This window comes from Lates calcarifer, linkage group LG10, assembly GCF_001640805.2.
Source record: "Lates calcarifer isolate ASB-BC8 linkage group LG10, TLL_Latcal_v3, whole genome shotgun sequence".
Classification (NCBI taxonomy): Eukaryota; Metazoa; Chordata; class Actinopteri; family Centropomidae; genus Lates; species Lates calcarifer.
In genome coordinates this window covers 11,492,156-11,517,528 of record NC_066842.1, presented here as the reverse complement: position 1 = coordinate 11,517,528, position 25,373 = coordinate 11,492,156, and the positions used below count along the sequence as shown (strand labels likewise).

Sequence of the window (25,373 nt, the reverse complement as noted above, 5' to 3'; positions counted from 1 at the left end):
CTGCGCGGTTCACGTGACTGATTACAAACAGCTCCGACGTCACTGATGACACTGCTGGCAGCTGTGACAGAGGAACAACGTCTGTAGCTGTGAGGAAACATTTGGGCTGAATTTACAAAATTACACTGAATAGATTAAGAAAGAAATATACTTATTTAATCATTACATAGCATATCAATATCATTGCTATCATCATTATTATTATTGGTGGCAGGACCAGTTGGAGTATTGTAGAAACAAGTATAACTGGGCCCCTGGGCTCAGACATGCAAACCCCCCCTCCACCAAAGAGACGCAAAACAACCACAAACCACACGTGGTTTTGTGGTTATTTTTCACTTCTTTGTACATGTACTCTTTGTGTCACTAAAATGTTAAGTAATTTCAAATTTTGTCCATTCAATACAGACAGACAGAAAGTTTTATCTGTTTTAGCCAAAGAGTGAAGCCAATTAATTTGAAAAATAGAAATGTCTGACTAATTAGATAATAACGAAAGGTCAATAATTAAGATCCAGCTGCAACAAAAGTCAGTACACCCTTCATTAGTGAGATTCTATTCTGTTCTTTTTATTTTCTTATTTATGTCAGATGACAGATTCGATCTTCCTGGGCAAGGATGATGCCAGTCTTGCACAAATCTGTGGAGAGATGTTCTGCCCCCCTTCACAGATGATTCCTCTCAGCATTTTTGTTTGTTTGTTTTGTTTAGTTTTTTTTGCCAGAGGGGTTTTGTTGCTCTACCTTCTGCTTTCTCTTGTCTAAAAAGTCTTTTGCAGTGTGTTTGGGATTATTGTCTTGTTGGAAAATTCCTCTCAATCCAAGCTTCTTGAGACAGGAAGTCCTCTTTTCATTCAGTATTTGGGTACACAAACTTGCATTCACTGTGCCATCTGTCATCTTCCCCCACACCCCATATCAGCAGACTTTCACTGCTGGCACTGTGTGGCCGCTGTGGTAGTCCTGGCCAGGTCCACACCAAACATGTTGGATCCCATCTGATCCAAACCAAATTATTTTGGTGTCATCTGACCAATATTCAGCGATGACCAATACTCAGTGCTGCCAATATTCAGCATCAGAGTTATGTTCATGTTCTTTGGCGAAGGTTAATCTTACAGTTTTGTGCTGTTTTGGGACTAATAGTTTTTTTCATGGGTTCTCTTCATAAAGGTTGACTTCATGCAATGAACACCAATTTACAGGGATAATCCTTGTGCCAAGTCATGCCCTGTACTTCAGTGCAAGGTTATGTAAATAGTGAATTGTGCGTGGCATAATTTTTTGAGGACATTACTAGTAGTATTGCTCTTCTTGCAACTCCAAACCACTGCTGCATCTATGTTTCAGCTTCTGTTCAAGCACCAAGTGACAAAGTGTCTAAAACCAAAGATATTAGTTTATTATCATATATAACAAAGAAAAGCATCAAATCTTCACATTTGAGAAACTGGAGCCAGAACTAAAAAGATCATTCAATTTTCATAGTGTTGGCAATTCTTCTTCTTTTTCAATTGACTCTATTAATTGACTTCAGCTCTACATTACAGCCTTCTCCACACAGCTGCCAATAAAATTCTAAGTGTTTTGTGTTGGCCTCAAAGTAGATAATTGTAAAGAGTAATATTACAATGTTGGGTACATTATATTGAGTAATATTCCATTCAGCCTGTAAAATATCTACCAAGTGTCACTTTTTAAATGCATAATATAAAGTTGTCCAGACTGACAAAACCTCAAATTCCCACAAAACATAGAGGACATAACCACAGTGTTCTCAATGCTAGTGAAGACGCTGTTGAATTTAAAATAAATAAATAAATAATAATAGTACTTTTTAAAAAGTTAAGTGTAATAAAACAGCATCTTGACCATCCCAAAATTCAACATCGTGCTGCAGTTATATAATAATGTGAAACTAATTGCTTTAACCTCATCATGTTTAGATATCAGCACAGTGCACAGTGTACTGTGATGTGTTGCCTAATGGTTACATGTTTTACAATGTTGTTTCAAATGATATCTGACTAATTGATGTCATCTGGCTGCAAACCAAATTTCCTCTTGGGTACAATAAAGGCAGACTGATGACTGAAATCTACATTATATATACATTAGCGTGCTGCTTCTGAGCCAAGAAACACAGAATTGTGAAATCAGCCCAACATTACTGAAATTATATCTATAGACTAGACTAATGTATAGCATATGAGAAACTTCATAGTCCAAGTATTTTCCTTAGTCAGCCATCTGTCAGCTGAATGTTTAGTTAAACTGATCCCCAGTGGATATTAGTGCAGAGAACAAATCCATTCAGCTAACAGTTGTAATTGATTTACTTGGACTTGGATTGCTGTAGGGATGAAACTTTTCTGTTAGTGTTATAAACATTCAGAATGTCTCATGGTTGCTAAGACTAAACTGGTGCAGGAGGCTGGCACTGCCTGAGGCCACAGACAACACGGCCCATTGTCTTGCCCTCTACTGCCCTTGTGTGGTCATTACCAAGATACACAGTTTTCTTGAGACTTACAAATGACCGTATTTGAATACCGGAAGACAGCAGACAACGGAGATGTATGAGCCTTTCAGACATTTTGCTGAGTCATCTTTATATTGATATAACTGATCATGACAATCACTAAATCAGAAATGTTGGACAAGGTATTATCTTTACAGTGACGTAAATAGTTGGAAAGTGAGAGATTACTTCAGACAAAAAAGTAAGATATAAGACAGGTAGACATGAATAAATCTATGAATGATGGTTACTGTTTGAGTTTAGAGGCTCCGTTTGGATAAAATATGAAAATATAGATCCAAAATATTATCAGGAGACTCCAAATGACAACTTGAATACTCTAAATTGATTGCATAGTCAGCAGCAGCAGCCTGTGTCTGAATTTTCATTTGTCTCTGTGAGATTGAATCATACAGAGATTGAAAACCTCTGACTCCAGTCCAGGATGTCTGTGTAGAAACAAAAGTCATCATCTGCTTTCCTCTAAGACTTTTTCATCACACAGTGAAGTTGTCTGGTATTACAGTTGTGTAGGTGTTTACAGAAAGGGAGACATGGTGTTCAAATTTATCCCCAAACAGGTCCAACCACTGAGGCCAAAAGGAATTATATAAGTTCAAACAAATTTTTAGTTCTCTGCAGTGTTCAGGAAAAAGTCTTGTGTAGTTATAAAAGAACTTCTATTTAGAAAAGTAACTGTTTGTGGATTTGTATTTTAATTACTATGACAGTTCAGAGGCCTTTGATAATGCAATTTGTAAGACTTTCACTGAAATGTCCCAAAATCCCTCTTGCTCTAGCACCCAATTTTATGGGTGGTATCAGCAGACGCCCCAAAATCTACCATGATAGTGCTGTCTGGAAAATAAATGAATATATAAGCAGAAAAAAAGGCTCAAGGACTAACAAGTTCAAGTTTCCCCCTCATACAACTACAAATTTTGGATTTGAATAGAGCATGTCCACACAACACCAGCTTGTAAATGTGAAAGTGCTGAAGGGTTTGTGAAGTTCAATTCAGCAGAGGTCTCCAAATCTTCTACAGTACTGCTGTCTGCATAAATAGATAATAAATAAACATCATAAAAATAAAAATATCAAAGAAGTCTTGATGTTTTTGATATGTATCTGCAAGCACTTCAGTAGTCATTTGTTTCCTCCTCCATTACTTTGAGATCACTAAGTAATTATTTTGTGACTTAACATGACAGGTACTTTGCGACTAAAAATCCCATTTGGCATTACCAACAGAGCAGCCATGGCTGGGTGAGTAATTTGAATGATGAATGCGTAGACATATCAAATGTGAAGGGCTGTTAGGTAAGTTAGAACTGGCCTTTAACTGGACCTGGTTTCAAATCCTTTACTTTCAAGTATCTGCTCTGTTGAAGTGGCCTGATAAGAACCTAAACTACTTCCAGTTTTCAAAGTGTTTTTCATCAGCTGACAATGACCTTTAATCTTGCTCTGGAGGGGAACAACAGGCAGAGATATAAGCAGCAAATATGGATTTATACCCGTAGTATATTTTGTACAAGAATTCTGCTATAGAATATAATCAAAGCTGATGATGATCTCTGACTTCTTTTAACAAACTACAACTAAAGCCTTGTATGTTTTTTGTTGTCTAAAGCCAGAGACAATGAATTCCTTGCCTCTGCATAAACATGAATGCGTGGCTCTGACATTGCATGACATATTTTGATCTCAGTCTATAGCTCATCATGAGTTCAGGAGCTATAGATCAAATACAAAACAGACAGCATCTGTAGGCGTTATACTCATTCACATAACAATGAAGCCTGTGATGAAGGCCTGTCAGTGACAACAATCTGTTGCTGTCAAAAGAGGAAAACAGAGCATCCATGGCAACAGCCTGTACTGTACACCACTGAGACATTTCAAGGAGGCAGACGACCAAATGCAAAGAAGAAAATGATTTCAACAGTCAAGGCTATTATTATTATTTCATCAACTCAGAGAACAATAATTTGTGCAAACACAACAAGAAATAATAAGCTTGTCTTCTTATAGCTAAATATATACAAGGATTTTTTTTTTGTTTTTTTCCCTGAACAGCATCTCTTGTTTTCACTCAACCAATACTGTGACAGTTTTATTTTGGTCTGTCAGGTGTGATTCAGTCTGTCATTACTTAGGATTAATAAGGGCATAATGAATTATGTTGCAAACAGAGTGTTAGAACTGCTTAAAAACCTGTGTGATGGTTATAAAAGCTCCACAGTGTAGGCTGGTCATGCCAGCTGCACCAGTTTGACCAACTTAATGATGTATCATGTTTTTTTTTTCAAGTGTGGGTCCTGAGGAAGTCATCAATAAAATAGCTTCCCTATGACCGTACCTGTATCTAAACAATGGCCTGCTTTTTGAAACAGAAAAGTTATATCAATCTTTAAGCTCTCGTGTCCTGTAAAAAAACTTTCAGGGTCGTACAGTACAGTCTTTACTGTTGCAAAACAATAACATAATTCTGAATTTATTACAGAATGTTTGAATTAAACTTTGATAAGTGTGTGAACTCTGTATACATACTTGTTTTATTGTAAAACTGCATTTGCCCTTTGACAATATCAGCATTACTTCCTGTGTATTGGGTTAAAAACCACGGATGTATGGTTAAAACATTAATAAATAATTTATCACGTGGTAGAAAGTTTGAAAAAGTCTGACAGGAAACGTGTCAACACGGGTGCAACATGCTGTTACTAAGTGATTACCCCGCCTGCCCCTCCAGGACCACCACTATGGCACACCAGTGAGCTTAAGCTACCTGTATGGCAACCATGAAAACTCAGGTTCCACCGAGATTTGAACTCGGATCGCTGGATTCAGAGTCCAGAGTGCTAACCATTACACCATGGAACCACATGGGCACTGGGGGAATTTCAATTAAACTTGACGTCTGCGAGTTTGTATTGATTGTTTTATTTATAGTACTTTTAATTGGAATGGAATATTTGGAAACACCCACGGACAGAGAGAAAGCATTTGATCAGTTCTTCACCCAGTCCCACGCGGTTACGCGGTCTGCCCCCTGCTGGTGAAGAGGAGGAACCTCACAGTATGTGTACGACTTACCAGTTTTTGCCGGTGTTGATTCAAGTTAATGAACATTTTAGCGGCTGAGGTTTGTGATGCGGTTGAACTGTGTTGCATTATGCAGAGAGGTGTTTCTGTTACTTAGCCAGCTGACATGGATAGGGTGGACAAAATAATAGGAACACCTGTGAGTTCAGGATATTTTAATGGTTACATGGTGGGACTAATTGAGACTATACCTGTAACCAAGGGCCACAGCCTGTACAAGCAAGACTGACCTGATAACAACCTGCATGGCTACCAGCATTACTAGACTGTGACTAAATTCATGACAGGACCTGGTATTGTATAAATACAGGTATTCAAGTAGATGAATGTAAGCAGTTTAATGATGAATAAACCCTCTGTAGGTCTATGTTGTGAAATATTACTGATTTAATGAGGATGTTTCTGCATACAATAGAACCTTTCTTTAAAAATAATGACTACACCTCTGTGAATTTATCACCCACATCTTAGCACTAACTTTGCCTCAGTAGGCAGCTCCACCACAGTGAGTTTATAGATTTAAGATTATGAATCAGATAAAACAAAATCTACCACACAATAGTTATTGTAGGTAAACATCTGTACAGTTCTGATGTTATTGTCTTGCAAAACTGTAGCAACAGCGTTCTCTCTGTCTCACAGCCTCGGTCTTACAGACCTCTCTAATTAGATTTATTTCAATGAAGCTTTTGTCCTTGTAATTACTGTGGCAGACTGTTAGTCTTATTAAGTTACTGTTATTCATGCCAGGGTACACTGTGATCTGAGTTTAGGAGCAATTATAGACACAGAAGAAGTGAAAATGATCGACCTGACTGGTATGAATACTGATAATCCATTAGGAATGACTATGTAAAGATCCTCACAATTTGTGATTACATAAATTGTGACAATATGAACTAAAAGCTCATCTTAACGTGGCGAATCAGGCGCCAGTAATTTTTTTTAAAGTTCAGTGCTCTCCTCACTTTTTCCTCACCCCACATAAACGCGCCACCCTGGCTCGCAGCAACAGCTGATGTCAGACTGAAGTAAAAGTGACAGGTTATCCAGCAGCAGTGTGGTCAGCATCCAGGTGCAGCCTCTTGAGAATAAACCAAGGGTGCAACTCTGTCAGATCATTTAGAAGTACAGCCTCTTCCCAGTGGCAGCCCCTGTGAAAAACAGCTTTGGCTGAAAGATATAGCTGACAGGCTGACTGCAGCAGAAAGGATTATGCCTGAGGCCTGCATTAGCAAGTCCCCACAGTTCTTCTTTCCCTCTGCAATATTTTACAACATTTTAATAATCAGCCCAGAGACAGTCCTACATTGAAATTATACACTGTCCAGGTTCTATTATTCCATGCTTTGCATCTATATGAACCTACTGAGGAATGTTTTTCATGAAACCAAATCTCTTTGGTTTAAAAGGCTGAATTGAGGTAGAGTGCTTTGCTTTACAGCTGAGGTTCACTGTCTTTGGGTGGTTCTTTCTTGTTTTGTTTTGTTTTTAAAAAAAATATTTTTAAAGGTTGAACTTATTTACATTAATCATATTCCTCTATACATGTTGTTGCTTTATGCATTTTAATGTAAGCACACTGAATTTACATAATGAAATGTGCCATATTAAGTCGTCTTTTAAACTCAAAATCTTTACATCTTTCATTGTTCTTTTCACATCACAAAACTTGTTGCATAGAATTTTAACTGGCGTGCTTCATGTAAATAGTGATTTAATTAATATGCGACAGACTGCGTATAACTTAAGCATTCAACACATCACGCTGAAATAGAAACATGAACAGAGAAGGAATGAGTTTTTTCCCCCTAATGTCAGAATTAATTTTATACCTGAAATGTAAATGCGTTAGAGGGAAAAAACAAATGACTTCCTCTAAGACTTCCTTTAGCTGCTGCTAAATTAGAAATGATGGCACAGATGAGGATTTAAGAATCTAGTGTTCCATTAAAGTTTAGATGTACATTATTTAATGATGCATTGAAATCTAACCCAGATTTAGTCCAAAATGGCTTAACAATGAGTCAAGACTCATAAAATCAAACATTTCCTTTTTCTGTCACAGTGACCCAGTTGAAAGGCAGCCCCAGCGCCCCAGCAGCAGTAGCCTAATCATATCTGCATTTGAACATGAGTAATGGTTTCCGTACCTTTTCCGGGAATAGTCATGCTGGGCAGCATCTGATTTTCTCACAGTTTGAACTTTTCACCTTTAAGTATCTGCCCAGCTTCCAATCTGACATCTAAGGTGTTAAATGAAATCCCTGGTTTGCTGTTGTCTTTAACTCTCTTCCCCTGTAAGCTGTGAGAAATCACATAAATGAATTATTTTGGCGTTGAGAGGATGCTCAACAGGCACCAAAATCGAAACCCCTTTTGAGTGCTCACCTCGCTGCAGTGTGACCTCGCCTTCTCCTGCTACTCTCTCTTCGGAGCTCTCTCTGAAGCACTCACTTGTATTCAGTCCATTAGCTCCTTGACTCACTGGCTGCATTTCCTTTCAGCGGGGCATCACTCAGGGTCTTGTTCACTGTCAGCTGGCTGGCGTGTCCATCATCTGTGGAGCTAGGGAGACCTGCTCCTTACTACTGAGAGACAACCAGAACTCCTCCACTGTACTGGGTTTTCTCAGTGTAGCTTCCATCCAGCTCACATAATATCACCACCCCTGTTTTCAACAACAGACAACTTTTGAAACTGAACTGAAAAATTGTACTGAAAGCACATTGTTTTCACTGTGTATGTTCCACCAGTCGTTCAGTTAGTGCCTGGAAGAGTTCTATAACTATACTATACTATAACACTCAGTTAAACAATACAGCTAAATGTTAGACTGCTGTGTGTGATGCAAGAGCATGCATACAATGTGACACAATGTACACACCACAGACTGAACAGAGAGATCATTTTATACTTGCACAGTGCACAGTCTATTTCATATATTAACCACTTTAAACTGTTAAAAGTGTTGTTTAATGCGATCTTGGTAGGTACTTTACACATTACACTGCAACTCCAACTGGACTCTCTGGATCCTATATAATTGTCTCACAGGTACCTACAACAGTTCTCTTTCCCTCTGCAATATTTTACAACATTTTGATAATCAGCTTAGAGACAGTCCTACATTGTCTCACATGTATCCACAATAGAAACCAGCACGTTGTGAGGGGGCCCTCACTGAGCACAACAAAGCAACCTCTGACCACACCCAACCACACCCATCAGAGACGCTGGCTGTGGTCAGAGGTGAAATGGACATGCTTTTCAGCCTGCTGCACAGTTCAGGAAAGTGATGAATTCACATTTAACAATAGTGATGCTGACTGTGTGTGGGAATTCAACCTTTTCTTTTACAAAGTTTGAAAATATTAGGGTGAGTCTGAATGAAGTGTTCCACAAGCATCTGGAAGAAAAGCTTAACATACCTTTAAATTAAATTGTACAGGACTGTGAAACCTACAGTGTATAAATCTCGTGGCTGTCACCTCTCTGAAAAGCCTATTTAACATGAGAGCTCTTTGACAAAATGTCCCCATTCATGAATCTGGAAGACGTTTACGAAGAATAATGTGTGGCCATGATTTTCCTCACCCACGGACTCTAGGCTAAAAAGATTTTGACACTTAGTAATTTAGGCAGAAGTCTGTCAGAAATACAGACTTGAATAACATTATTGTTAGAGTGAAATCCTTCATTCGCCAGGGTTAAACAGTCTTGTCAACACTCAGTGCTATGACATTTAATTTTTCAGAGCCACAGATGAAGAGAGGCATGTCCTGTCTAACACCTGACATGAGGAGTAAATTCATTAAATTCATTTGTTTTCTCTCCAGGGTATTAACCTGACTGAAACAGGTTTCTGATGGCAGAATAGGCTTTTAATTTGAAATGTATGTACCAAAACAACAAGCAGCATTGATATGACAGCAACTTGAAAAACCTTCCTCAGAGGAAAAAAAGTCACATAAAATATGATCCACTGTCACCACACTGGTCAAAGATGGCATAATGTCCAGCACTAATGAAATGCTGTCTGGGCATCGATTGTCAACATGTTATTGCTTCTACAGAGGGTGAAATGGAATTCACATAGTGAATTAATAAATTCAATTCAATAAATAAGTAAGTTAATTAGCCTGATACAAACATAAAACATTTTTTAAAATGGACTTTTTACATATGGTTGGCTTTGTAAATACTGCACAGGGTATTTGTGAGTCTAGAATTGATCAGATGAAACCTTATCTTAAATTTACAATGTGACAGAGAGAGAGAAAGAACATTTTATGTAACTTCAAAAACGGTTCACAAAATGACACTGATCATCTCACAAGAAGATAAATTGTAGTGTTATCTACATCAGTGGGTATCAATTATCTGATCATGCTCATCTTTTTTTTAAATTCTAGTGTCACATTGATAAAGATTCACCATCACTAATATAAATTAATAAATAAAGAAATTACCTTTATAAATACAAAACATAAAAGGTCAAAGCAATCCCTTCTTAACACCCAATATTTCAAAAATGTAAACTAAGACATTTGCAAGAAAAATGCTTTCACATAGAAAACAACACAAGATCTGACACTTCATCAGTGTGGGGAAAAATCCAAACTTTAGATCTACTGTGTGTGTGTGTACCTCAGTAATGCAATAAGTGTGTGAACACTGGTGACCTGAATACATCTCCAGATACACTGGGACCCATTTACACTGCAACTTAAAAGACACTGCCAAGTTACAGAAAGATCACATTTGTATTATCTGTGTGATCATTACTGAGTTAGAATGAATAAAGGACTATTACAATATTTTATATATCCATGCTTAATCAGACTCTGTTCACTCTTTCCATGTTTAACATTTAGAACAGAGCATTTTCTACTATATGACTTGACATTTCTTTTTCTTTACACCAGAGCAGATGATCATAATCACTCCATGTCAGCTGTCCTGTGATGTGCAGCTGCTGCACACAGTGATGAACCATAAACTCTGGTGTCTCTATGTAATTAATCTTTGCCTGCTTTGACATGGTCAAGGTTCCTATACCTTCCTTCCTGTGGAGGAAATTACTTCTGTTTGGGGGATATTATAAACACTTGGCTGCCCTTGAATAGTAAACCTATACCGCGGGCTAAAAATGAGCATGAGTATAGCTCTCTCCCTGTAAATAATCTGTCCAAACAATCCATGTCTGCCTCCCGTGGTGCCGTTTGGAACCATTATGTTCCACTTCAGGAGGTCCATAAAGAGGCCGGGCGGCAGTTTGAGTGATCAGTTCTATAAGAAAATAAAACGGACGAATGGTCGCTGGTGTGTGGGACACGCTTTCCTCTCCCCTCCCTCCTTCAGGGCCGCAGAAAGATTGCGAGTGAGGGAGCCAAAGAGAGCAGGGTCCAGAGGAGCTGTGGCTGTCCCTTCATCTCAACATCTCAGTATCTAAATCAAACACGCACGGAGACAGAGGGAGGGCCGTTGGTTGAAAGTTGGCTGAAGGTTGCCCGGATGCTGGCGTGCTGTCAGGGCCAGACGGAAGGTGTACCCTCTAGAGCAGAGAGCTGGGGCTTTCTGGGGGTGGCGGAGGGGTGTGTGTGGGGCTGTGACGCATGGGCAGTATGATCATAGTGGCTGGGGATGTGGCTGCTGCGGGGGAGGTCATAGGGGCTCTGGGAGAAGCCGGTGGCCATTCCATTGGGTCCCTGCAGGACGCTCACCGTTAGGCTCTGTGATAGTTTTTTTGGGGGTGAGGGGAAGGAAAAAATAGGAGAGGTACATGAGACTCACTGAGGTTGAAGGATGGTAAGCACAGAGTGAGGAAAAAAAGGAGAAAGGAGAGGTGCATGCAATAGACAGGCAGCTCACATTTCCTTTTATCAAGGCTTACAAAGTCTGTACAGGCTCACAGCAGGGGACAGTGACCAGAGAGGCCATAAACTGCAGGACCCCGCTGAGCTCCACACACCAGAGCAACAACGCACTCACCAACATCATAGACATTCCGGCTTGCACTGCCCAGGAGGGTGGCAGTGCCTCCAAAGGGCACTTCACGGTGGGAGGGGGACTTCATCTCCACATAGCTGCTCTCTGTATGCTTGCAAGCCAATCCTGGTGGGTCTCTAATGGTGGCATATGGATTCTCACTATTCAGGGAGCAGGAGCTGTTGCTGCACATGGAGCCCTTGATGTAATCTGCAGTAGATGCGAGACAAGGACATACTCATATCAGCAAAGATGAAGAGATTGTCACTCACTTATATCAGCGGTATTAATGCTAGACGCTGATATAACCACTAAAATTTAAAACAGACGTCAGAGCGCGCCCTGAGAATGGCAATGCAAATCGTTGCCATTCTGAAGAAGTTGTACTTCTTTTGTCTCTGACAGGTGACTAATGGTGGTATATAGTAATCAGAGTACAAAGGGGAGAGAGTGGAAGGCTCATCTCATCCATAACAGTCTCATCAGCCTGATAAGAGGCCTCATTAGAGACCGCAGCAAAGCTCCTTCAGACCACTCTTCACACCCCTGGGTCCCTCACATTCACCACTGACTGCACAGTGTGGGAGACAAAATGACGTATCGGGCACTGAGCCATAGAGAGCAATTACCGTTGGAACAAAACCTCAGCCCACCATGATCTTGTCCAAAGTGCAGAGTTTTCACATAAATCACAGAGAATATAAGGATATGGGATTTTGGGTCACAGAAATAGCAGTCTCAAAGAGGAATAGAAACCAAATGGGGAAACTGATACATGGGCTGTTGAACATAAAAGGATTTTGTAATATTGGTGCTGGTGAAGCTGAACAGGAATCGTCTGCATACACACACACACACACACTCTCACACACATGCACTGTTGTTACCATCAATTATTTACCTTTTCTCGACCCTCGCTGCGTCTGTGTCTCCCCCTGTTGAACATCTGTAACAAATGTCAAAACATGAAAGTCAAACATCACGTATGAACTCCCCCTGTGTGTCAACGGTGACAGGAAGTATCTCATTAAGGTACAATGTAGTATGTCTTTTTTTCTTTTTCTTTTTTGAGGAATATGAAGAATGTGAATGTGAGGCGTTATTGAATGTTTTCACCCCCTAAGGCTTACAAGCTTATATAATCAACTCATGATGAGATATTTGCCAAGCAACAAAACATTGAGAATAGATGACAAGTCTGTTTAAGGCTACATCAGTCTATTACTTTAGTACATCAGGAGGAACATGTATGGACTTTTTTTTGAGAGGGACTTGTCATTATGATTGATCTGCTGTGTGGTATAACACAAACTGGAATGTGCAGATCAATGTGTAACATATCTGACTTTTAAGTCAAGCGTGACAAAGCATAAATCATGCATATTTAGGTATTTGCATGCTGCTTCACAGTAATGAGCCTGTAATCAGTACACGAGCATAGCAGCAGCACAGTTTTTGCAGTCTCTTTCAGTTTGTACCACCACAAACCAAGAGACTAGGAGCATGATTTAATTATTCAATATATAATCATGGTAAAATATTAATTTAATTACCCCTATTTAGTATTTATAAACACAATATTAACATGGTTTATAACACACATTACAATGTAGTTGTGCACAGAAAAGTTTTAATTGTCTATAAATTCACAGTAGTAACTTCTCCTATGAAGACACATCTTATATTACTGTGTTTTATTATGTTGTCATTCATTATGTTACCAGTCTCCACAGAAGGAGTTACAGATGTTGACAAATACATGAATTAACACTTAAACCTGCTTAAATGATAAAGAGGGTCAGTTAAAGTAAAGTGTTGAGATACAGGCAGATAGCACAAATAATAAACCAGACATTCAAGTTATTATCAAGCATTTTACTATCACACTCAATTTATATAATCTAGGTCTATAATCCATAGACCAGGAATGCACTGCTTGACCCAGTGTAAGCCATCACAGAGAAATGTGCACCTGAGGGAAGTGAGAGAAGACTAATGAGCTCACAGTGACCCCCATTCACCTCTGCACTGCTGATTTCTCTGTCTCGCCCGCATATCTTATCAAAATCAGAGCAAAGGTTATGTCTAACAAGAAAGCCCTGGTTCATCTTCATTCACAGCAGAGTAGCTGCTGCAAGTCCTGCCTGGTACCAGTATAAGGTCTGCACTTATGTGTTTTTGCCCTTGAAGTGACAATCCTACAAAGTCCAAATTGAGGGTGTATGTGGTGTGTCATGATAAGAGAGAAAAAAACTGACCTAGGTCATTGAGGTTGCAGTAGGCTCTCCACTCGGAGCCATTTCTGTTCTTCAGGGTGCTTGACTGCGAATGGAAGAGCACAGTTTTGGTTGTTTTTACACTGTGGTATTTTATTGGGAAAATTATGTTTTAATGGAAATACACATGGAGAGTGGTCATACTTTGAGGGTCAGGGTGCCGTCCAGGTTGCTGGAAATGGTTGAGACAACATTACACTGTGCCACAGTGTGGTAACTGGGATTGGAGAAGCACTGGCCACTGCTGCTACTGCCGCTCTGGCTCTGATTGACCTCTGCAGCACTGGTCCTCATTGCTACAGTACTGCCACACTCTGAGGGTTCAAACAACAGGTTATAGTATATTTGTTTACTGGATTATATGTTTATTTTTAACTAAAACAAGTCAAATATAATGTAAAGTATTTAATTTTTGGACAAATGTTTGTACACTATTTAGTTATAGTAAGCAAGTCTCTAAACTATCTTACCAGACAGAGAATAGTCAGTGTTGGTGATGTGCATTGCCTGTGTGTAGGACACACTGGGCTGGATCTCATGGCCTTTGTCCCTCTGCCTCTGTCTGTACCACACAAACAGACTGAGCATGGCCATGATGATGAGGAGGAGAAAGATGATGCCCATGACAGCCCCTGCCGACTGGCGTTCCGAGCCTCGTGCTGGGCTAATCTTGGTGTATGGGTTCAGCTCTTCCATCATCAGAGCTGCTACAGAGAAAACACAGAGAGTGGGTTGTTTAACCACCACGTACACATCTGTGTTTGAGTGATAATATAGTGGAGAGCCTCGATCATCTCGATCACCTCTCACCTTGATCACAACGGATGCCTTTATATCCAGGGCTGCAGTAGCACGTTCCAGTCACATAGTCACAGGTAGCATTGTTCAGGCACTCACACAGCTGCTGGCAGCCATATCCAAATGTGCCAGCAGGACACTCTGCATGGGAGAGAGGTGCATTACTACATCCATCAAAATTAAAGCACTTAGAGAGTGGGAGCCAAAGTGTTTATAGAACACACACACACACATAACCACACTCATCCACTGGGTAATTTTGCTCAGAGCTAAAATGTGTCGGGCCTACTCAACTCTGCTCACAGCTCGTCCCAATGAAGCCTGTTCGGCAAGCACACTGGCCGGTGATGTGGTCACAGTCTGCACCGTTTTGGCAGCGACACACTTCAGAGCAATCCCTGCCGTAGAACCCTGAAGGACAGCCTGGGACAGAGATGTATAAAATGTTGGTGTGGGAGGGGTTGGAGAAAACAAAGAGAGGGGAAGACAACGTAAGGAGTCAAGGTCATATTACAAGGGAACAGGAAAATCAATACCATTCAATGTCTCTGCAGCATACTCAATAAGGGACAATGAGAATGAATGGAAATGAAACATTTCCTGCTTCAGCAGAAAATGCCCTTATGTTGTTAACATGACACAGAGATGCAGATAAAGAACGAGACAGTTGGAAATAGTGAAAACCTATGTGAGATTAAAGTGTAAAACAGCTAAAACAAATGTTATTTCCATGCACAATAGCAGGAGCATTATACCACAAAAAGGACTGAATAAACCCTTGGGGTGACACATAATGGAATTCAAATTAGTGGGCTGATGTTGATGATCTGCATTATTCTTGGACAAATGACTGGAATCTATAATAAGTAAAACAATGAAGTGACCATTAGTTTTATTTTGATTTTGCTCTCCCTCTAAAAAAAAACAACAAAAAAAAAAACCCACAAACTTCTAAATGAAAACCTAATGTCATCCAGCTGCCCATTTGTCTCTGAAAAAAATGTCTCGTTTCTCATTCGTCATCTGCTGCAGTTCTGTTGGACTGCCAGTAGATGACAGTGTGTGTCTACTAACTGCGTGTGGGAGACTCACGCTGTGTGCAGTAGAGTCCGGTCCAGCCGGGGCTGCACCTGCACTCCCCATCGTAGGCACTGCACTGGGCTCCATTGTGACAGTTACACGAGTTGAGACAATCAGGGCCCCAGTGCCCAGAGGGACAGGCTGCCAGAGACACAGTCAAGCTCATGGTCACACACTCCCCTATACAAACTCTATGCAATATGCATGCATATATGAAGCACATACATTTTTCAGGAAATGCCTAGATATTCTCCACACATACATACTATACTTCAAACCATACCCTACAGCATACTTTCTACAAATCCTTGCAGAAAATATAGTGTGATCTCTCCCCTCCACAAGCCCATTATTTGTGTTATATGAGCAAACATTGGTATCAGATTGAATAACCCAAAGCACTGGTAATGTAACATCTATCTGATCATAAGTTATTTTTACTTTAGTTAGTTAATGCAATAAAAAACCACACATCAATTTCCCATAGCATGACAGCTCAAAGCTTTGCTAATGATCTTTGGTCTACAGAGCTGTAAATCAAAGAGCATAATGTATTACAACAATCATTTAAGCAAGCTATGTGTTTTACATCAGCTGGGGCTGAGGGTAGTTCTTGGAATGTGTAGGGTCGTGAAAATGATTAATGTGTATGAAGGTAAGTGAGAGAGAGAAATTAGGAGTGGAGACAGACAATGAGAGGGGGGAAATAAAAGGAAAATTAACAAATTAAACACAGGATGAAGGAAAGAAGCCATACCCTGAGAGCAATCCTCTCCTATCCAGCCAGGGAAGCACTGGCAGGAGCCATCGATGGGGTTGCAGGTGCCGTTGTTGGTGCAGAGACAGATCTCAGCGCAGGCCCTCCCGTACCTGCCGCTTGGACACACTACAATAAACACACACAAAAAAAACATCACTTTATAAAAGAACCATGATCTGCATATTATCACTTGCGTGCAAAGACTAGTAAAATCCATTAACATTATGACATCAAACTTGGACACATTATTGTGAGCACATTTATACAAACAAACTCATTCTGTGAAAGGTTGTGTAAACATATTTCTCTAATGGATGATATTGTTCTATTTGAGTGGACATGAAGTGAAGTGATCTGTTTAGACAAAAGGAGGAGTCAATCACTGCCTCCAGTGGCACCGCTGCCCCATTTCCACTCACTGGAGTGGAATGAGTGATGTGCCACAGAATTAAAATAGACCATGTACACAGACCACTGTATACATTTTTTATGAAATTAATATTTCAATGCTCTCTGGCACTCTTCAATAAAAGATGTCATTTCCAATGAAACCTCCATTGTGTTTTCTTGTTGGACCGTGGGACAAATTGAACCAAGGTGTATCTAACCATCAGGATCAGGGAGCTGCAGCGCCAGCAGATACATCAAAGGTCTCATATAAAGAGAATAGCCCAGCGTTAGAAATATCAGATAAGGTGGCTGGCTGTGAAAGAGATGGGTCTAACTCATTTTCATGTGGGGTGATTTTAATGATTACATTTCAACTGGCTTTCCCCTCTTCTTGAGAGCTCTTTCAAGCTTCTTCAAGCAGGTTGTCATTAGGCCATGAGGTTGGCTCCCCCATACTGCTGCTTCTGGGGATTCAAGCCTCAACACACCAGGAGAGCTTCATTAGGCTGGGACTTTGTGTGCTGGACAGAGGACAAGTGAGGACGCCAACGGGGCTCAACAAGAGGAGAATGTGCATGTTATTGGCCACCTTCGTCCCTCGTGGCTTAACGCCTGCTCACCAGTAATTACAGTCCAGACAAATTAGGACCGGCTCTTGTTATTTCTTCTTCCTTTTCCTTCAGCTAACCTATTAAACTTTTATTTGTAAGACATTGCTCAAAGCCATGAAAGAGAATTCAGAAATTCCCTGCTGCCTTTCTGTAATTTATACAAAAAATGGTAAATTGTTAGACGTAAAGTCCACAGTACATTGTGGGTATCTTTCCTCAACACAGTGATTGAGAGAAGATTTCTATCACATGCTATGGCCGATGAGGAACTGCTGACTAGGCAAATGCAGTACCTTTCGTCACACAAATTATCATACGAATCGATATTAGATAAACTTAAAGGCTTTACTTTAAATCCTTCTAGTTACCATTTATAAGCAGTGTCCAAAAATCTTACAAACATTCAAGGTTCATAACACACTATCAGTTATATAGACATTTTTAAGTGCATATTAATGTACAGTATTTGTCAACAATTACAACTTCTCTCCCGTGTATATTTCATATTCTTTAACAACAATTCAAAAAGAAAGGTTTGCCTTGCTATATTGTCATTCATTATCAAAATATACAGCAGCACCCAATTATGGGTGGAAGAGTTATAGTTGCTGACAGATAAATTACTAAACACTGTTATTTTGCATACAAGTAGATTATAGTGTATTACAGGCCATTTAGTAAATGTTTATACACTGGTATACACTTTGGTTATTGAATAGATAAATAAGGACACTTAAAAAATTATGATTCTACTTTGAATTTTAAATAAAAAATAAAACTACACCTATCTTGTATATATTTTTATTTATTTATGTATTTATTTTTGTGATACACAAGGAATTTTACATATACATTTTACCTCTGATTGATATCGCTACCATCGGTTAATAAGTTTAAATTTCAATACTCTTGGCTTTAATGTGTCAGACATACAGCAAGAGTACAAGCTACATCATTAAAGAAACACTTTTTTCAGGTGACACATGAATGTTGTCAACAAGTGATAATTACAACTATTCTAACTAACACTCAACAACTAACACTCAATTGTCAACATCTCTTCTAATTTAAATGTATGTTGGCTCAGAAGGACACAGATGTTAGAATGACTCATGACCTCTACAGGCGTAACATCCAAATGTAACACATCTAGGGATAAAATAAGGAACTGTAAGGAGGTAAGCTCTATGCTTTCTGTCAAGAACATCTCACCATGTGATTAAAACAACATCGCAGAGACAATTCACAAAGGACAGTTTGCCCAGTTGCCTTGAAATGAAATTTAAACAGAAAACAGATGTGTGCATGTGCTTGTCTTTGTCTCCATGTATTTGTGAAAAGCTATTTACATGCACCACTCTTTGCAGAGTTGGGATGAGGGACAGAAACATTTACTTGACGTATCCTTTGTTTGAAAAAGTGGGTCTCAGCAATATTTAAGCTTCTGTTGAAGGTTGTTTTTTTTTCCCTTCTTCTTTTTGGTGTGCGTTGCACTGATAATAGCTATTATTCAAAGTTTCAAGGCTAAGATGCCAGCGGGAGAGGCAGCAGGTCATCTGTTGATCTTATTAAAGCCAGTGAGCACAGCAAGGACTGTAAGACAATGTACAGGTGTCCTCACAAAACGCTATGACAGAAAAGGTTCACTGACATGTCACTGAACCCTAGAACATTATGAGATATTGTAGGTATCAGCACATAATAACTTTTAAAACTGTACTATCTTTAAAGCATTGCACACTGTTGTCACATTTCTTTAGTAATCAGTGCTATTTCCTCACCACTTAAATACAGATTTTTGTATTTTATGCCAAGACAAAATGCCAAGACATTTTCACATATAAACTGTACTTACCATTTTCCAGTAGGAGAAACTAAAACCTCACAGTGAATTATTTTGACAGCTAGTGAAACAGCAGGAAAAGGTCAAAGGGACACAGAAGACTACTTGCCTTGGTTGCACAGAGAGCCAGAGAAGCCGGACAGGCACTCACAGTGGCCCGTGATATGATGACATGGCCCGGTGCTGTGGACACACTGCGGACACGACTGGCTGCAACGGTGCCCATAGAAGCCCGGAGAGCAGACTGCAGCCGGCAGAGAATGGCAGGAGAGGAGAGGGAATCAGTCGACAGTGTTGGATGAAACAAGAGGCATATAATAATGAAACGGGGCATGACAAGAGTGATCAAGGGAGTACAGAAAAATCAAGGTCTGAAGAATTAAAGCAGAAAAGACAAGGAGAGACAGCAAAGGGAGGTAGAAAGCAAAAAAGTCAGTCTTTATTGTAATCACTCCCATTTCATCTGCTGCCAGAGATGGAATGGTAAAAGAGTTAAGAGAATCGTGAAAGTCTGTTTTATGTGATATCTTGAGAGTAGGTCTATAAATGTCAGGAAAGACACAACTGTGCGTTAATAATGTGGATTTTATTGAAGGAAAGTGAACCATTAAGAGGGACTCAAAAGGTGGTGTAAAGATAATTACACTAACATTTTATACAAAGAGTCTTAAGTGTGCAACCATGATAAGAGGCTGCAATTTATATTAAAAACATATTTTCATTTCAGAGCACTAAGAGCCTTAAAAATTTGTGTTGTTTTTCTATTTTCACACAGTGATTTGGGAATGTTCCCACTCCAATATCACTATTCTCAGGAGACAATCAGGTGTTTCAAAAATAGAAACCTTTTAGGAACTGACAAAAACACCCTGGGTTGTTGTTTGACAACCATGCAATGGTAAGTTTACCCATGGGTTTTGATTTTATTTAAAGCGGCAGGTGTGATGCAACTTTATCAGCCTCTGGAGAAGCATGTAATCCTTCAATTAAAGATTCAACAGGAAAAAAACAGCAAAGCTGCAGTTATGAGGTTTTCACCTGACGAGAAAATTATCTGTGTAAACACTGAATTTGGAGAAGTAATCATTTCCTCTAACACACACACACACACACACACACACACACACACACACAGAGCTTGTCTCTCTCTTACATTCCACTCAAACTGATGTTTACAGGTTTGTGACTGTGAATTTCACTCCCAATCAGTGAGCTCATCACTTGAGAGCGGCTTCAGACAGACTCCATTCAGAAACCAGAGCTGGCACTCCCAGTGAGCACGCCCTCTGATGAGCCTTGGGTGAGGACTGTGAGTCTCCCACTGAGAGTTGGCTGCTGAGGACAGGGGTGTGTGTGTGTGTGTGTTTGTGTGTGTGTGGTTTGCTGTAGGGGTAAAGAAACTGTGATTAAGTGATAGCAGTGATGAAGGGTTTACGCTCAAGCAGTTATGGCCAACAACGAAGTGCTTCTCCTCAGCTGGCTCACCCTTCAACAGTTCTTCAAAGATCAAGGCAAGGTCATATCTGTGATGGAGTTTGTTACTGTGCCGCTGTCAGTCTTGTGCTGTTATTTCTTAAAGACTGGACAGAAATTAGGTTGCCTGGAAAAAGAAAGTGAGGCTCACTTCTTTTGCAGGAGGTCCCTCTGTATCCAGGTGCACACACACATGTGCCGTCCTCTGGAGAACAGGATCCTCCGTTCTGACAGGAGCAGCTGACTGAACAGTTGGGTCCCCAGAAGCCTTGTGGGCACACATTATCACAGTGGATTCCTGCGGGCACATTACAATGACGAATATTCAGCAAATGCACACTAAGAAGGCAAAGGCTGATATGCTGAAATATTCTAAATAGCCTGCCATCTGTAAAAACACATCATCAAAGGAAGCATTCACAATGTCTGATCACATTGGATCTGCGGAGGGTTATTCACCCAGCATGGATCCTCAATTGATTTTAGTCCTGAATGAAGAAGCTGCAGTTTGGAGAGTGTTTTTTTTTTTTTTTAGTTCAACCCATCCTTTCATACTCTGTTTCTCCTTTCCAAATGTATTTTATTTTTGATCTGACTGAGGCTCCCTGCCAGTGCACTGTGTTGATTAACAGGGTTGGGTCTCAGGAGAGGCCGAGCTTGTCTCCCATTCTCTTTCAGCAGAGCCGGGGTAGTGTACAGAGCCGAAGGGAAGTACTCGGGCTACAAGAGCACAGTCTGGAAGTGTCACTGTGTGTTTGGCGCTGCTCCAACCAACAAACGCAAAACACTGCATCCATACAGAGCTCTCACTGTGCACATGAACGAATTAGCACATCCATTGGAGGAGCACGTTTTCTCTCAGCCATACCCATGCCTTAAAAAAAAAGAAAAAAAACCTAAGGGGCAAAGTCACATGCTGTACATACGCCAAAGTTCATAAAATAAAATATACTGCTGCATACACACAGACAATTGCACACGCACACTAACACACAGAGTCACGCACTCACACACATGCGCACAAACTCTGCAACCTTTCAAGCACCAGCCCTTAGTTCGAAGCCTCATTTGAAATTTCCTTTGAATGAGAATATCTGAGAATGGTGTGGCCATTAAAGCAGCATTAGTGCAGTACCTTTGAATTAAACCTGGACTAAACTCTGGGGACTAATGTTATACAGTAACCAGGGTGCCTTAGGGCTAGAATGAAGGAGTAACAGAGAGGAAATGTTAGTGCTGATGAGGAGGGGGCAATGGGAGCAGTGATTTAGTCAGAAACCCAGCCACGGACATCAAAAGGAGGGCGAGGCTTGTGCAAGTGTGTCTGAGGTTCTGCTAGGCCAGGCAGAAAAAACACAGTGACTGCCTTTACTGTCAGAAAATGAATGCGGACAGAGCATCACACTTTTCAGTCTAATGGTGACAAACAGAGGGGCTTTGGATGCCTAGTGAGGGAGAAGAAGAAAGAGTGAGAGAAGCCAGAACTGAAGTCTCTTCAAAGGAGGCTTTTCACTGAGAAGTGCCAGAGGTCCCACTATCCAATTTGTTCAGAGTGAGCAGAGCAAAGCAAACCTCTCTCACCCTCTTTAACTCTCTCTCTCTCCTCTCTCTCTCTCTCTCTCTCTCTCTCAGTGCATGTAAACACACACTCACATTACCTGCTCTATGACATGGACTAGAATCTCATCAGAAATCAAGGGCGAAGTCCTATTTAACATAGACTAGTATGAAGCCCCTGCATCAAGTGTCTAGTCACAGAGTTCTCTTTTATATCTTTGCTGGCTGATGTCAGGCTTACGACAGTCCAGTAATGACTGTGTGGACAGCTTAGCCACTTACCCACACACACTGCTAGAGTCAAGCTTCTTGACAGTTTACGCAAACCTCACAATAAAACAAACGGCAAGTTGACAGCAAAGTAGGATGCCACACCAACTCTGGGGCTAGCACGCTCAGTGATATGACAGTGTTTACGGCAAAAAATAGCTATAGTGTTTCTGTAAATAGCCATCTTATTCCATCCCTGTCTTAGTCCTGTGACGAATCCCACATTGTCCTCTCTCTGGGTGCTCCTTCCTTCAGAGAGCCCATTGTCAAGCCCCGACGATTCAAGTATGTATGTATGTGTGTTTGTCCGGCCCGCTGGGCTGCATGCTGCCCCCAGCCCTGCACCCCGGTGACTCAATTAAGGCTGACAGATGGTCCCGACCTGTGCAGGATTCAGAGCATGAGAGGCCCGTTTTGCCGGCACCGTTCTTGCAGATAATAAAACCCACATTGTTTCCCAGAATAAATGCCCTAAGCTCAGGAGGCTGAATGGAGTGGGCTGCTGAGAGCTCACAGGCTTGACCTTTCCCGCTGAATCTATTCCCTCCCTGACTGCACCTCTCCACCCAGGCTCAGAGACCAGGTCCTTTGCTAGCCCCCTGTATTTGACATTCAGATGCGACGCTTCATTTTTGAGCATAATGATCCTCACCCTTGCTGTGACATTCACACTCTCCTACCTCCTGCTCTTTCCCCTGTAAGCAAATGTTTGAAATGACAAGAAACAAAGAGCAGACATATGTTCATGTAAAGCTGAGAATTTGGGTCTAGAGGGGATCAGAGTTCAAACGGCGAGCCTAAGTAAGAGTGAATCCTCTGATGAATAAATATGGCAGTTAGTTCAGTGAGATTTCACAACAACCTGGAACTTTAAATAATTAACGGAGCCAAAAATAAAAATATCATAGGCTGTGTTTAAAACTCATGAGAGCATTCTGAGCCAATAATTTGATTCAGTCTCCAAATATTTATCTAGTGCGTCACTTCAGACGTTGTGTATAACCAATAAAGGATGCAATATAAGGATGATTGCATACCAGCATCCAGTGTGTCAGCCAAGAGAATTAATTTAGAGCTCAATTCTCAACATCTCTCATTCACATAACCCGCTGGCTCAGTGGCAAAACAAATTGAACATTTAATTAACAAAACACTGCTTAGACATTCTGTAAACATACTGTAAAACACAAACCATAAATGCCCCCGCATATTTTTCTATTTTGGTAAATAAGTATGTCTGACTAGCATCTAATGGCTTTAATTTTCAGCTGATGAGGAAAAATAAATACAGTTTAGATCTAAAAGGTCATTTCTGCTCCTAATGTCAGCTTACTCTGATTCATCTTTTGAAAAAGCAGTACTGACCTGTCCAGCCAGGGTAGCAGCGGCAGTAGCCACTCACTGGGTCACAGCCATCAGCATGGCTACAGTCACAGCGCTCGCGACACTCTAAACCATAGGTGCCATCCTGACAAAGATAAAAGCTCATCGTTTTAAAATCTTAAAATGTGACACGTGGGCACAATGAGACACTACAGGTTGCAGCACCCCCTCAGTTAGAAGACAAACTTACAGGGCAGGACTCATGGCAGTGCTCTCCCCTCCACCCCGGAGAACATGTGCAGGTACCATCTATGGGGTCACATGCAGCTCCATTCCCACATAAGCATGTTTGATTACAGCCCAGACCCCATGTACCACTGGAACAGAGAATGGAGCAGTCCACTCCCTGCCATCCTGAGGTAAAAGAAAGCAGAGACAAATCAAACTTTAGATATTTATATAAACAAAGTTTTATGGATACAGCGATATTGTAGCTGTATCCAAAAAACGTTGCTAGTAGCTAGAAATTTTACACAAGCAAAATAATAGTATGGTACAGTGATTTGCAACCTCAGGTTTAAACTCCATCTGAGAAGTTGATTGAAAAAGAGAAATATTTTCTATTTTGGAAAAAAATCCTGTTATTTGTGGCCATGCAAGGGTCTCAAGATGGCAGTGCTGCTCTGTTTGTCAGCTGGTCAGTCCATCCAGACTGAAATATCTCATTAACTACTAGATGGACTGAGATGAAATTTTGTACAGATCTGGGGCACTACTGACCCTGATATCCTGACTTTTCCTCTGGTATCACCAGCAGGTAGACATTTTTGTTTTTTAGTGACATGTCTTGACAACTATTGGATAGATTGGCATGAAATTTGGTAGAGACAGGTAATGACTTTGCATCTCTCCAAAAGGTTCAATTTTTTCACTTATTAAGTGAAATATCTCAACTTGTACTAGACTGACTGGCACAAAATTTTGCAAATACTTCATGGATCCCACCCTGATGACTGCCGCCACAAGGCTGACATTCTCAAAAACTATTTGTTTGGTTTGTATAAACATTCATGTTTCCCTCAGGATAAAGATACTTAATTTCTTAATAAATACTTAATACTTAATAAAGTGTAAGAACTTTGGTGATAGTTTAACCTTTCCTCTAGTGCAATCATCAGGTCAAATTTTTTATTGTCCAATATTTTTTGACCAAATACCTGCAAAAGTAATGACATTCCCATTGGCCTCAGCTGTAGTTTGTGCTTAGTGCTAATTAGGAAATGTTGGTATGCTAACACTAAGATGTGTTAACATTAAGCTTCCTGCATTTTTAGAGAGTCTACAGCATAGCCCAACAGAGCAGTGGCTGTAG

The 25,373-nt window shown here is 40.4% G+C and overlaps 1 protein-coding gene and 1 non-coding gene across 2 annotated transcripts in view; both read right to left on the bottom strand.

The window, feature by feature from the left end:
* Nucleotides 1-5,335: 5,335 nt before the first annotated feature.
* Nucleotides 5,336-5,407, bottom strand: trnaq-cug (transfer RNA glutamine (anticodon CUG)). Its single transcript has one exon. It is a non-coding gene; the product is annotated as a tRNA-Gln (tRNA).
* A 3,151-nt stretch (nucleotides 5,408-8,558) lies between these two features.
* megf11 (multiple EGF-like-domains 11) overlaps nucleotides 8,559-25,373 on the bottom strand; it is a 70,124-nt gene continuing 53,309 nt past the window's right edge. The window contains 15 exon segments of the mRNA XM_051073349.1: nucleotides 8,559-11,258; nucleotides 11,260-11,362; nucleotides 11,620-11,830; nucleotides 12,522-12,566; nucleotides 13,879-13,942; nucleotides 14,041-14,210; nucleotides 14,367-14,603; nucleotides 14,707-14,835; nucleotides 14,989-15,117; nucleotides 15,787-15,915; nucleotides 16,532-16,660; nucleotides 19,488-19,622; nucleotides 21,003-21,149; nucleotides 24,044-24,146; nucleotides 24,252-24,415. Coding sequence (XP_050929306.1) covers nucleotides 11,187-11,258; nucleotides 11,260-11,362; nucleotides 11,620-11,830; nucleotides 12,522-12,566; nucleotides 13,879-13,942; nucleotides 14,041-14,210; nucleotides 14,367-14,603; nucleotides 14,707-14,835; nucleotides 14,989-15,117; nucleotides 15,787-15,915; nucleotides 16,532-16,660; nucleotides 19,488-19,622; nucleotides 21,003-21,149; nucleotides 24,044-24,146; nucleotides 24,252-24,415 — 1,967 coding nt within the window. The 3' untranslated portion in view covers nucleotides 8,559-11,186.